The sequence below is a fragment of the Oncorhynchus nerka genome, linkage group LG20, assembly GCF_034236695.1.
Source record: "Oncorhynchus nerka isolate Pitt River linkage group LG20, Oner_Uvic_2.0, whole genome shotgun sequence".
Taxonomy (NCBI): domain Eukaryota; kingdom Metazoa; phylum Chordata; class Actinopteri; order Salmoniformes; family Salmonidae; genus Oncorhynchus; species Oncorhynchus nerka.
This window is the reverse complement of record NC_088415.1, coordinates 31,834,134-31,849,067: the sequence shown is the minus strand read 5'-3', so window position 1 is coordinate 31,849,067 and position 14,934 is coordinate 31,834,134. Positions and strand designations below refer to the sequence as shown.

Genomic DNA, 14,934 nt, shown 5'->3' with positions numbered 1-14,934 from the left:
CAGCCAGCCACACAGCCAGCCAGTCAGCCACACAGCCAGCCACACAGCCAGCCACACAACCAGCCACACAGCCAGCCAGTCAGCCACACAGCCAGCCAGTCAGCCACACAGGCAGCCAGTCAGCCACACAGCCAGCCAGTCAGTCACACAGGCAGCCAGTCAGCCACACAGCCTTACTATTAACAGCCGTATGGCCCCATGCCCTTATGGCCTCAGACAGCAGTCAGCACACAGCCAAGGAGCCCCCCCTCCCAGCCTAACAGCGATATCAATCTGTTCCACCTCAACAAGACACTCCATAAACCTTATCAAAACATACACACATCTCACACGCTATCCCCTCCCCGTAAATGAACACAATAACAGCCCACTGTCTGCCTCTTCATCCTGTTAAATATTCCCACTTGGGGGAGTTTAAACCTTTACATTGAACTTTTTCAACACAACTATGTAAACTGTTGGGAAAGGAGCATCATTCCTTATCCTCAAATTGCAGATTTGGTGTCCTCCCGAGTGGCGCAGTGGTCTAAGACACTGTATCGCAGTGCTATAGGCGTCACTACAGACCCAAGTTCGATCCCAGGCTGTGTTGCAGCCAGCTGCCACCGGGAGACGCATGAATTGGCCCAGTGTCGTCCGGATTAGATGAGGGTTTGGCCGGCTGGGATGTCCTTGTCCCATCGCGCTCTAGCGACTTCTCTGCATACACGCTGACTTCGGTCGCCAGTTTTACGGTGTTTCCTCCGACACATTGGTACAGGTGGCTTCCGGGTTAAGCGAGCAGCGGGTCAAGAAGCAGTGCGGCTTGGCAGGGCCGTGTTTCGGAGGATGCATGGCTCTCGACCTTCACCTCTCCTGAGTCCATTTGGGAGTTGCAGCGACGGGACATGACTGTAATTACTAATTGGGGAGAAAAAGGGGTAAAAATTGCCAAATTATAATTGCATATTTGGCAGTTGTATTTTTTTTGCTCTCTTTGTCCCTGTCAGCTTTTTATTTTCCAGTGAAGACCCCCTCCCTCCCTGCCTGCCTCCCTGTCACCTTCCCTCCCTCCCTGCCTCTCTCCCTGCCTCCCTCCCTCCCTCCCTACTTGCCTGCCTCCCTCACTGCCTTTCTGCCTCCCTCCCTGCCTCCCTGCCTGCCTCCCTCCCTGCCTCCCTGCCTCTCTCCCTGCCTCCCTCCCTGCTTGCCTGCCTCCCTGCCTCCCTGCCTCTCTCCCTGCCTCCCTCACTCCCTGCTTGCCTGCCTCCCTCCCTGCCGGCCTGCCTCCCTCCCTGCCTTTCTTCCTCCCTCCCTGTCGACCTGCCTTCCCCCGTCCCTGCCTTCCCCCTCCCTGCCTTCCCCCATCCCTGCCTTCCCCCTCCCTGCCTTCCTCCCTCCCTGCCTTCCCCCTCCCTGCCTTCCCCCTCCCTGCCTTCCCCCTCCCTGCCTTCCCCCGTCCCTGCCATCCCCCTCCCTGCCTTCCACCCTCCCTGCCTTCCCCCTCCCTGCCCTTTCCCCTCCCTGCCTTCTCCCTGCCTTCCTCCCTCCCTGCCTTCCCCCTCCCTGCCCTTTCCCCTCCCTGCCTTCTCCCTGCCTTCCTCCCTCCCTGCCTTCCCCCTCCCCGCCTTCCTCCCTCCCTGCCTTCCTCCCTCCCTTCCCCCTCCCTGCCTTCCCCCTCTCTGTCTTCCTCCCTCCCTGCCTTCCCCCTCCCTGCCTTCCCCCTCCATGCCCCCCCCTGCCTTCCCCTCTCCCTGCCCTGATTGAGTCTCTGGCCCGACCTCATCCTGCTAAACCGCTGCACTCGTTACTTTAGGACTTTCATGCCAGATTGACTTGTGTTTTGCTGCTGATATGGTGATTCTGCCTTCTCATCGGAAACAATCTCCTGTTATGATGGATTTTTCTGGTCTGGATTGAGAGGCTTGGCCCTGTTTTCATATTAGTATTGCAGCTGGGAAGCTGGGCAATGTTTTCTGACCAATCTCACTGTCTTTTCCTCAATCCCCCTCCTCTCTGTCTTTTACTCCATCCATCCCTCCTCTCGGACTTTCACTCCATCCATCCCTCCTCTCTCTCTTTTACTCCATTCATCCCTCCTCTCTGTCTTTTACTCCATCCATCCCTCCTCTCGGTCTTTCACTCCATCCATCCCTCCTCTCTCTCTTTTACTCCATTCATCCCTCCTCTCTGTCTTTCACTCCATCCATCCCTCCTCTCTGTCTTTCACTCCATCCATCCCTCCTCTCTGTCTTTTACTCCATCCATCCCTCCTCTCTGTCTTTCACTCCATCCATCCCTCCTCTCTGTCTTTCACTCCATCCATACCTCCTCTCTGTCTTTTACTCCATCCATCCCTCCTCTCTCTCTTTTACTCCATCCATCCCTCCTCTCTGTCTTTTACTCCATCCATCCCTCCTCTCTCTCTTTCACTCCATCCATCCCTCCTCTCTGTCTTTCACTCCATCCATCCCTCCTCTCTGTCTTTTACTCCATCCATCCCTCCTCTCTGTCTTTCACTCCATCCATACCTCCTTTCTGTCTTTTACTCCATCCATCCCTCCTCTCTCTCTTTTACTCCATCCATCCCTCCTCTCTGTCTTTTACTCCATCCATCCCTCCTCTCTGTCTTTCACTCCATCCATACCTCCTCTCTGTCTTTTACTCCATCCATCCCTCCTCTCTCTCTTTTACTCCATCCATCCCTCCTCTCTGTCTTTCACTCCATCCATCCCTCCTCTCTGTCTTTCACTCCATCCATCCCTCCTCTCTGTCTTTCACTCCATCCATCCCTCCTCTCTGTCTTTTACTCCATCCATCCATCCCTCCTCTCTCTCTTTTACTCCATCCATCCCTCCTCTCTGTATTTTACTCCATCCATCCCTCCTCTCTGTCTTTTACTCCATCCATCCCTCTCTCTCTTTCACTCCATCCATCCCTCCTCTCTGTCTTTCATTCCATCCATCCCTCCTCTCTCTCTTTTACTCCATCCATCCCTCCTCTCTCTCTTTCACTCCATCCATCCCTCCTCTCTCTCTTTCATTCCATCCATCCCTCCTCTCTCTCTTTCACTCCACCCATCCCTCCTCTCTCTCTTTCACTCCACCCATCACTCCTCTCTCTCTTTCACTCCACCCATCCCTCCTCTCTCTCTTTCACTCCATCTATCCCTCCTTCACCCCAGAAGCCTGTGAAATGCCACCAGAGTAGTGTGAGGTGAACATTATTTGAACTATTACTTCACTCTCTGTAAGCCTTGTAGAATCATTCTAAATAGAAGTCCTATCTTGTTGAAGTATCTGGCTAAACCTGTTGTCATCTGCCAAAGGGCTTGGCAGTATAACATATTTGACTATATACCTGTATTGATGCATGGACAAGTTTGGGTTTTTACTTTACCTTCTATAATGGAATTTCATGTTTGGTTTGTTAAATGTGATATGCTACTCTGCCTTGTGTACCGTCCATTTTTATAGTTTACTCCACAACCTGAGTCGCCTGTCTCCGCTCTCTCTCACTCACGCCATGCCGTTTTGCACACAGACCTAGCCCCGCCCCCTGTCACACAAGACGCACAGTTATTAATTGAGCAGATGGAGCAGCTGCACCCCCACTTTCAAAATAGGGGTGCACCCCCACTTTTTTACCAGAGAATTATCATGATCCATTGGGTCATTTGTCATTGTCTGTATTAAAATAGATATGTCCAATTTCTATATAATATAATGAACAGATTGCATTTTGCACCCTCTCCCCCGTGGCCTCAAGATGAATGGTTTTGACCACTGGAAAGCTTTGCTTTGCTCCGTGTGTCACCATTGTGGTTCAGTGCATTTACACTAGTTGCAATGACAAGGCCCCTGCAAAAGAAAACGGTTTATCAATTTTGTTGTGCTGTTGTTACATTTGTATCGTTGTTTCATGTCTGATGCACTCGGGGTGTTGTTCCATATCATTTGAACAGTGTACACCAGGACACGTTGCCTGTTAGAACCACGATGAGCACGTCTGATTAGGCTTCACTGTAAGGCAGACTGACTCTGAGTAGCCTTCCATCAGCCTACGAAGGTTTACACCTTTGCAGAAAGCTGCATGTTCGGCCGCTCGCAAGTAGATACTGAGAAATAATCACTAGGCCTAATTAGGCCTCAATCTGTGAAATACATTTGATCCCTGTTCACGTGTGCTCCCTCTCCGGCCTCTAGGTCATCAAGCTGCTCGTTATGGAGCACACCTGTCGCCATTGTTACGCGCACCTGCCCGTCATCAGACTCACCTGGACTCCATCACCTCCCTGATTACCTTCCCTATATACAGTGGGATCCAAAATGACTGACACCCCTGACTGGCAATGCACAAACAATACTTCAAAAATATAAACAATATAATTATGGAGATAAACTCAAAATGCCAACATGTGAGAAGTACTGTACTTTATTCATGTTTCAATGGAACCCACCAAAATCATACAATTATTTAATACAAAATACATTTCACCAAAATCAAGGTTTCATAATTATTGGCACTCCTCATTTAGTACTTAGTGCCACCACCTCTGGCAAGGATAACAGCATGGAGTCTTTTCCTGTAATGTTTGACCAGGTTAAGGAACACATTTGGAAGGATTTTGGACCATTCCTCTATGCAGATCCTTTCAGGATCCTTCACATTCTTGGGTTTGTGCTTATCAACTGCCCTCTTCCACTCAGCCCACAGGTTTTCCATTGGATTGAGTTCCAGCGACTGAGATGGCCATGGTAGAACATTGATTTCGTTGTCACAGAACCATTTCTGTGTGGATCTTGAGGTATGTTTTGGGTAATTGTCTTGTTGGAAAGTTCACATACGGCCAAGTCCCAGCCTTCTGGCAGAGGCAACCAGATTGTCTGATACTTGGTTGAATTCATTATGCCATCAATCTTCACCAGCGCCCCTGGAACTCTGGAATTAAAACAGCCCCAAAACATCCCTGACCCACCACCATATTTCACCGTGGGTATGAGGTGCCTCTCCTTGTATGCATCTCTGTTTTGACACCAAACATGCCGATGTTATATCTGACCAAAACGTTCAATTTTGGTCTCATCTGACCAGAGCACCTTCTTCCAGTCATAATTTAAATGATGTTTGGCAAACTCGATGCGCTTGTGTCTGTGTCTTGGTGTCAGAAAGGGCTTTCTTCTGGCAACCCTTCCAAAGAGCCTGTGGTTGTGGAGGTGGTGTCTGATGATGCTTTTTGAAACCTGGTGACCCCAAGACGCCACCAAGGCCTGCAATTCTTTCACAGTGATTCTTGGGGATTTTGTTACTTCTCTCACGATCCTCCTCCCTATCCGAGGGGGCAAAATGCATTTGCGTCCTCTACCTGTGAGGTTTTTCACTGTTCCATATCTTTTGAATTTTTAAATAATTGCCCTGACAGTGCTCAGTGGTATATTCAATAGTTTGTGGATCTTCTTGTAGCCATTACCAGATTTATGAAGGTCTGCGACCATCTGTCTCGTTTGAACTGCCAGTTCTTTTCTTTTCTTCATGGTGTTGGATGACAAAGGGATATTGCATTCGTGTTACCTCATTTTTATACCCTAGTGAAACAGGAAGTGATGCAATGGCTCAATATACTTAGATAAACTTAAATACGTGGAATTGAATTCCTTGTTTAATTTTGGTAGATGTACAATAACATTTAAGTGGGCCAATAATTGTGAGACCTTGATTTGGAGGACATGGATTTTTAATGAATTAAATCAATGCATTATTTTGGTGGGTTCCATTGAAACATGAATAAAGTACAGTATTTTTCACATGTTGGCATTTTGAGTTTGTCTCTCTAATTATATTGTTTATATATTTGAAGTATTGTTTGTGCATTGCCAGTCAGGCAGGGGTGCCAGTCATTTTGGATCCCACTGTATGTCACTCCCTTTGGTTCCTTCCCCAGGCGTTATTGGTGCTGTTCCAGTGTTAAGTCTGTGCATTGTTCGTGTTTCTTGTTTTGTTTTATGATGCGTTTATTTATTAATACATTCACTCCCTGGACTTGATACCCGATTCTCAGCGCACATCGTTACAATCCCCAAGCTGTCTACAGCCATTTAACACCATTCTGCATTTTTTACCACCTATTTTCCCAACATCAATGGGTTAAATCACATTGAAATGTTTTCATTCGGTCACAGAAGTAACAATCCTAGCTGAGCTTCATATGCGAGCTGCAACAGAGGTCACATCACGGTTACAATGTAGCCAAGCTGTGTTTGTATGCACCTATGCGCAAAATAAAAAAAAGCACAGGATATTTCTATGTCGATTAAACAGCTCTGCTTGGCTTGGTAAGTAGGTCTACTATCGACCAAATAAGACATTTCTACCCTCGTTGCATCAAATATGTGTGCTGATGAGACAAGTTCATTTGAAACATTTTCATGGTGCCAGCACTACCTACAATGGTGCTCCAAAAAGTCCATGTTGGAGGAAAATCGTAGTGAGTAGTGTGTAGTGAGTAGTATGTAGTATGTAGTGTGTAGTGTGTAGTGAGTAGTGTGTAGTGAGTAGTGAGTAGTGTGTAGTGAGTAGTGAGTAGTGTGTAGTGAGTAGTGTGTAGTGAGTAGTGTGTAGTGAGTAGTGTGTAGTGAGTAGTGTGTAGTGAGTAGTATGTAGTGTGTAGTGTGTAGTGAGTAGTGAGTAGTGTGTAGTGAGTAGTGTGCCTGCTGAGACTACACAGCTCTTATTCCTCATAATAAAAATGATTGGAAAATAATTTATAGTAGCCTAGTCATGGAACTGCAGATTTGTTCAAATGTATTTTTTCTCATCTTAAAAAGACAAAATACTCAAAGTAGTTCATGTTCAACTTGATTGTCCCAAAGGGCAATTGGTTTTGAAGAAAAGGAGCATACAAAACAACATTGAACGAATAAACTTCACATGGATCACAATGACACACAGGTCTAGTGAATACAATGAGCTAGCTAGTACATCAAGTCATGGGGCTGACAGCCATCAATATATACAGTATACAGTAGGCCTACTAGTGATCGACATTAGAAGATCAATGCAGTGCTTTTCTTTGTGGTAGGCTACAGTAGAATGATTTTGGTATGATTTGTAAGTCGCTCTGGATAAGAGCGTCTGCTAAATGACTTAAATGTAAATGTATGAAATGTGTGGTTTTACGAACCAAAATGCAATTACAGTATGCAGTGCTGTTCTTTGTTTCTATTCATCAAACTAACTTTAGCTTGAAGTTTCATTGAACAGTATAAAACAATCACAATGTGGGAAAGCCCCATTTAAAATCACTCAGAATGTATGTCATGCACTACTCATAAAGAACATGTATTATTCATAAACATAAAATACTGTCATACCATCAAAAATATGAAAAATATTGTGATACTATATTTTGGCCATATCGCCAGGCCCTAATCTGCCATAGAACCTCATTTTGGAATATGTATGTGAGAGGGTCAGAATGTTGACTTGAGTGCACCTTTACCCTACACCTCCATGTGCATCTATGTTAGTCCATCCTGTTAGAGAAACAGACTGTATGTATATGTTTCACTGACTACACAAAGCTGTAGCCTTCATGTTTATACTGTTGCTTGGGAGTGCATACTGTATGTGTGTGCATACATAAGTGTGTTTGCATATCTGTGAAACATCGATAGAACAGGATGGATAGACATCTCTGCTACAGGTAACTCATCAGGCAGGCAATAAAATCAGTTTTAAAAACAGATAAAACAACACCTCAAGGAACAACGCGGACTGTGAAGAGACACACACACACACACACACACACACACACACACACATTATTCTTAATATGATTCATTTCTTTATTTTCTGTTTCTTGTTCTTTTTTTAAATTGGCCATATTGTTCTTTAGTCATAGTGTTCTTAGTTTACATTTGTGCTGCTGTTCCTGCACATTAGTGTGGTGTATCTTGTCATGTTCTATGTTTTGTGTGGACCGAGGGAAGAATAGCTGCTGCTTCTTCAATAGCTAATGGGGATCCAAATAAAATCATAGAAATTATAAATCATATGCGGTGTGTTCCTGGTGCTGCCTGTGGCTTGCCTCTCTCATACAGACTCCGATGTGACCTACATGTTAAAGATGCAGTGTGTATAAATTTGCTTAAGTATGAGGCCCCAGTTTTGTGGCCGGTGCTGTAATTGATATGCCACAAGCAATAAATCAGTGTTGGCGCTGTGGCTCAGGGGCCATTATCCGAGGAGGCAGGTTGAGCCGAGCCCAGCCGAGCCGTCCGTCCGTCCACAACATAACCTGCCTCAGTCTTCCTCTGGTAACCACTCTGCTCTGCTCTCTGCAGCCAAACCCATTGATGAATTTATTCTGCCTTGCATTTCCTCTGCCATGGACAGCCCTGTGAGTTCAGGTGCATTTCTGACTGACTGCCTGGCTGGCTGACTAAATAACTGACTGACTGCCTGGCTGGCTGACTAAATAACTGACTGACTGGCTGGCTGGCTGACTAAATAACTGACTGACTGGCTGACTTGCTAAGAGCAGCCATCATCAACATCCTCCGTCTCTCGGGGATGGAAAAGGAATTGTTTTGCCATAAAGAGTAACGACCACTCAGTTCCTATGCTGTTTTCTCCTTTTCCATCCCTCTTCCACTCAAACTTCTCTCTTCCGTCCTTTCTTCTACCTCTGTCTCTCATCCAGACCCTCTTGTTTCTCTTAAAACATCTTAATAGTAACATTGCTGTCGTTAATCTAATTCATATTCTAGCTAGCTGATCTCTTTGCAAGACATGAAACAGTTGCTTTTCACTCAATGTTTTCCAGCTGTTTTTTGTCCTAATTCAGTTAAAGCACTGACATATTCAGTTTTCAGATTCAATCACGGTTCAGGGACAATGCCAAATTAGTGTGGCATTTTGATTGTTTATTTTTTTGTCACAGTGACAGAATGTTGTCATAGTTGTGCACCTGATAGATTCACCTGTGATGTATATATAATATCATTTTGATGTCTCCATTTACAGAGAAATATCTCAGACTAGTGCACTCGAACCATTGCCTCTGTGTGTTGAGTCACAGATCTGTGATTATAATGGGTACGCATTCATGCTTGTGTGTGTGAATATGAGTGTATGCATGTGTGATCTGAAGCCTTTCATTGCTCTAATTTACATCAGTGAGTGTGGCTTGGTGTGGTGAATGAGCTGAGAGTTGAGACCACGATGGGTTTTGTGACTGAAACACCAACGGCAGCCATCACACAGTGTGCCCATTGTCTTGATGGGCTGTAGAACAGTGGGTTCATATAGCAGATCGTGATGGCTGATGTAAGACAGGGACTGGGAGTTGAAAGCAGTTATTAACTGTCTGTCTGGGCCTGGAGTGTGAGAGAGAGGCTGAAGGATGAAAGAGAGGGTTGAGAGAGAGAGCGAACGTAACAGGGTCTCCTAAAGCGGCCCCTTAAGGTCTGAGTGGTGCGGTCAACCTCTTTGTTTTGTTCTTCAAAGCTAAGTTACTGGAATTAATGTAGGTAATTAACAGGTCATTTATGGTAATCTATGGTAACTTTGGTCATTTATACTTGAATAACTTAAAAAAATATATATATATATTCATATATATTATTCATTTATTATACCTGTGCTCATATTGTGCATGAGTTTCTAGTGAATAGACAATATGGTTCAAGAGAAAATAGTTAACTTAAATGAAAAAAGCAACTTATCAGCAATGAAATTATTTCTATCAAATCGGCAACTCTTCCAACTACAGTATTCACTTTTTTTCACATCTGCCACCAGTTGGGCACCAACATATTTACAACAAAGACATATTGACATAGTAAAATAAATAAAAGTGTATAAAAAATATATCAGGATATTTAATGCGAGAAACCTCATAGTAAACACCAATAATTTTCTTTAAGTTGATGGTTTATAATTAAGATAATGTTTTACAGTTTTGTCATTCTATTTTATACTGTAAAATCATAATATTTTATTATTTTGTATATTTTACATCCGATAAGGCTAGAGGGCCAGAGATAATTACAGACACCTGTGAAAATCTGAAGTACCCAAAAAGGCCACTAGTCATGTGATAAAATAAAATAAAAACATGAAAGTTACCAACATTCTGGTAGTTTACTGGAAAACTTCAAGTTACCAGTAATATACCCTCCCTTTGCAACCCTAGTTCTTCATTTCCAATGTAATATTTCATTTCTCATCCTGATACTTTTATAGTGTTCGCTCCATCTATTACACAGCAGTGCAATAGAAAAAATGAACGTGTATTCTTACAAAGTCTGCCCCCTCTATATTCAGACCATACTGACAGCACTGAGAGTTCTCTATGTTTGAGTATAAAGGCACTTTACCTTTACCGAAGTCATTCTTTATTGTGATTGGGTGAACTGTCCTATCCCAGTACCCAGTAGGGGATGTCTTTCTAGCTGTATCTTGCATGTCCGCCTGCTCCAGTGCTGCAGGTGATGGTGATGATGCAGTCAGTGTGTGTAGAATATAAATGAGGACACACCATGGTCTGTCAAATTAAATCAAAGTTTATTGGTCACGTGCACACGGTACAGTGAAATGCTTAATGCTTAATGTAGCCTAATGCTCTGTGTTGAGTTAGTGATAGCTCTGACTGGCAGCCTGACATGCTCATTAAATGTTGTATAGGATTCCCCTTAAAGCCCTACTGTAATTAATGAATGTTTATGTATTATGACAATTTTTTGCCCTCACCGCTCTGTGTGGCTGGCAGAGCTTTTAAAACCATAGCCAATCAATATGGAGAGAGTGTTCCCTGGTCCTGTCTCCTAATGTGGTTTTTCCTTCTGTTCGCAGGGCTGGCGGCCGAGGCTCTGGGGACGATGTTATAGACGACAGAGCAGAGACACGGAGCCCAGAGGACGCCAGGCCAGAGCTACACCACCATCCCCTCCCTTCCTTCCTTCAGCCTGGCGTAGGTCAGCCACAGCTTCAGTAGAGGAAAAAGAACACACACACACTCAGGAACCTCTCATCACCTACCAGAGCCCAACATGATCTGCCACCCCACCCCATCCCTGGGAGGCCCTCTCCTACCCTTCCTCCTCCTGTTGTCAGGGGTGTTAGCCACCATTCCCAGCAACCTCAGGACATTCTCCCCTCCAGAGGGGGGGCTCACACACCTGGTGGTCCACAACAAGACAGGTGAGGTGTATCTGGGAGCCGTCAACTGGATCTTCAAGCTGTCCAGCAACCTGACCAAGCTCCGCAACCACGTTACAGGCCCTGTGGTGGACAATGAGAAGTGTTATCCCCCTCCGGGTGTCCAATCCTGCCCCCATGAACTGGCCCAGACCAGTAACGTCAACAAGCTGCTGCTGCTGGACTACGGTCAGAACCGCCTGATCGCCTGTGGCAGCACCTCCCAAGGCATCTGCCAGTTCCTTCGGTTGGACGACCTGTTCAAGTTGGGTGAGCCGCACCACCGTAAGGAGCACTACCTGTCCAGCGTGGCCGAGGCTGGCACCATGTCTGGGGTAGTCATCGGTGGAGACGCGGCCGGGGGCGGGGGAGGGGCTGGCAAGCTGTTTGTGGGCACGCCCATCGACGGCAAGTCAGAGTACTTCCCCACGCTCTCCAGCCGCAAGCTGATGGCCAACGAGGAGAACGCCGACATGTTCAGCTTCGTCTACCAGGACGAGTTTGTCTCCTCGCAGCTCAAGATCCCCTCGGACACGCTCTCCAAGTTCCCCGCCTTCGACATATACTACATCTATGGCTTCAGCAGCGAGCAGTTTGTCTACTATCTGACCCTGCAGCTGGATACCCAGCTCACCTCGCCCGACGCCAGCGGGGAGCAGTTCTTCACCTCTAAGATCGTCCGTCTCTGCGTGGACGACCCCAAGTTCTACTCCTACGTGGAGTTCCCCATCGGCTGCACCAAGGACGGGGTGGAGTATCGTCTGGTGCAGGACGCCTACCTCAGCCGACCCGGGACCAAGCTGGCGCGATCGCTGGGCATCTCAGAGCAGGACGAGGTGCTGTTCACGGTGTTCGCCCAGGGCCAGAAGAACCGGGCCAAGCCCCCCAAGGAGTCAGCCCTGTGCCTGTTCACGCTGCGCCGCATCAAGGAGAAGATCAAGGAGCGTATCCAGTCCTGCTACAGGGGAGAGGGGAAACTGTCACTGCCCTGGCTCCTCAACAAGGAACTAGCCTGCATCAACTCAGTAAGTCCAACTTTCACTGTGTGTGAATGAATGATGGTTATTGTGATGATGAAGTGGACGTATTTTGGTAAAGCACCTCTTTCTGGGTGATGCTTCCGTTTCTATCTTCCTAAATCCAGTGTGTGTGAGAGAGAGACTCCTTCCGGTCTGTCCCTGAGGACTGGAGCATATGTAGGGTAGGGAGTAGAGAGTAGAGAGAGCAGACATTCAGCCCTCCTGCGAGCTGCTGTCTGCGGGGGCCTACCCATCCCAGCTAGATCTCAATTAGTCACACTCACTGACTCACACATCCACAACATTGGAGTTAGAACTCTATCCAAATAACTCAAGTCAATCAACTGAGTCACAGCGGAAGCAGCTAACCTCATAGGCCTTTTCAGATCGCAGACATATCTGTGGAGATGTCTGTCTTTTTTCTTCCTCTGACCCTCCCTCTATCCGCCCTTTCCTCCCCCTCTCTCCTCTCCCAGCATCCCACTCTATCCTCTCTCTCCTCCTGTCTCTTTATGGATGCGCCCACCTTTGGTGGTTGTTGTTGCCACATCATTAGGCCGGTGTGTGGGATGTGCGGGCCGTCACTGTGTTAGCTGGGAGTCTTCCCGCTCTCCTGGCTCTAATTGATTTATATAGTCCTGAGGCTGGCGTCTGTGGCCTAGCATGTCACCCCTGTCCCCACGGGACTCCTGGCCTGGAGGCTGCAGGCTGGGGTTGGAGTCGGGGCGGGGGCAGAGGGAAGGTCGGCGCAGGGAGGGTGAGTGTGAGCATGCATGTTTGATGCCCTAATCACCCAGGCTAGGCATAAAGGCAGGCGGGCTTCCTCTCTTCCTCTCACAGGCCAGGGGAAATACACAGAACACAGGAATCTCTCCCGTGGCTTGTACATTGAACATGGGTCATTTTGGTAATGTGTACATGTAGAACACATCATTATATGTACAGTATAAATACAATATACATTATTTTTCCAGTCTATGATATTGCTCGTTCTGATATTTCTTAATTTCTTAATTTTTATTATGTGTCTATTTTTTATTGCTAGGTATTACTGCACTGTTAGAAACATAAGCATTTCACTGCATCTGCGATAACATCTGCAAATTTGTGTACACAACCAATACAATTTAATTTAATTTTGATTTGGTAGTGTCAGTCTGCCATTTCTCATGTTGCAATCCTATATAGTCTAATATGTTTTCCTCTGCTAGGGCCAGGCTAGGGCACAAGGACAGATAGATGTGAGGTTAAATTATTGGTGTGAGATAGAAGTATTTTTTCTAAAGCAGGGTTTAACTGTGCCTTGAAGCAGCTCTCGTCTCCCTGGGCCTGGCTCTGTGTCGTGGACCTGGGTGGGGTATTCTCTCTCTGTATCTTTATTTTTCTTCCTCGCGCGCTCTCTCTCTCTTTCTCTCCCTTCCCCACCCCCTCACTTTCTCCCTCTCTCTCTCTCTAGCCTACCACGGCCGTGGAGAGGAGAAGAGAGAGGAGTAGTGGGGGCGTCTTCTCTCTGTGATTGGTGCTTGGCAGACAGTGAGCAGACAGCTCTCTAGCTTGTATTAATGGTAATAACCGTGGCTATTCTAATGGCAGGCTGGGGGCAATCTACTGAGGTAACAACGGCAGCATGTCTGACTGGTGCAGATGAAAGGATTACCTCCCTTTCTCCCTCCCTCCGACGAGGCTCCTCCAGCGACACACACACACCACGCCGACGTCCCTTCGTCCAGCTCGTACATTATTCACTTGGACTGCGTCTGAAATGGCACCCTATTTCCTATGATGTGCATAAGTAGTGGTCAAAAGTAGTGCACTATGTCAGGAATAGGTTGCAATTTAAGAGGTAGCCCTGTCCTCACCGTCTGTTATTCAATTGTGCTCGTTAACAATCCCCCTCAAATCAGAAGCCCCTCGGCCTCACTGACACCACACACAAGCAATTCATGTCACCTTCTCTCCGAAACCACAGTGGCTTAAAGCACGCACAGGATGCGCCAACACAGCGCTGGAATATCTATTGGAACAAATGCAATAGAAACAGGGACAGATGGAGAGACGGAGACAGGGAGAGCGGGAGGGAGAGGGAGGGAGAGAGGGGGAGAGAGAGAGATGCACACAGAGGCATATGACAGGCAGGCAGGCAGGCAGGAAGAGTAAGGCTGGTCAGACTGTACACTTGATGTCTCTCTTCTGCCCACCATGACTGAGTCACTATGTAAGACTATGCATGATATTTAAATGAGATACAGTACATGATTGTCCTTTATTACCATCTGCTCTGGTGCTTGTGATCGATCAAGGGCATGTCATGGGGATATAACGATGATTTTATACAGCCAGACAGCCTCTCCAGGTCGTTAGCATGACCTTGGACTGTATCACTGTATTGTTGATCAGAGCTCAGAGATGATTTTACACAAAGACATTTACACCCATAACGAGGGTCTTGACCACCATTTGAACTATCTGTCATGGATTCCGACATGTTTTGTCACTTCCAGTTGGAACACATCACTGATAGATTCATAATGAAGTCAGCTGAGAGAAGCTGCAGCTCAAACACACACAGTTTCAGCCTGTAGATCAGCACACTGACAGACAGATGACTAGAGTGTGAGGTTGCTGCCTGCTTGTCATGCGCTGTAATGACAGACGTAATATTGTCTCCGCTAATGACAGATATGGGCATCATGGCCGTCGCCATCTTGAAGGGAGCTATTCCAAAATGGCCCCAAGT

The 14,934-nt window shown here is 46.6% G+C and overlaps 1 protein-coding gene across 2 annotated transcripts in view; it reads left to right on the top strand.

Annotated features, from left to right (window-relative positions):
- Positions 1-14,934, top strand: part of LOC115102282 (plexin-A1-like) — a 305,508-nt gene that overhangs the window by 30,144 nt on the left and 260,430 nt on the right. For both annotated transcript variants that reach the window (XM_029622073.2, XM_029622072.2), the window contains exon 2: positions 10,834-12,203. In XM_029622073.2, coding sequence (XP_029477933.2) covers positions 11,031-12,203 — 1,173 coding nt within the window. In that variant the 5' untranslated portion in view covers positions 10,834-11,030. The remainder of the gene's footprint in view (positions 1-10,833; positions 12,204-14,934) is intronic.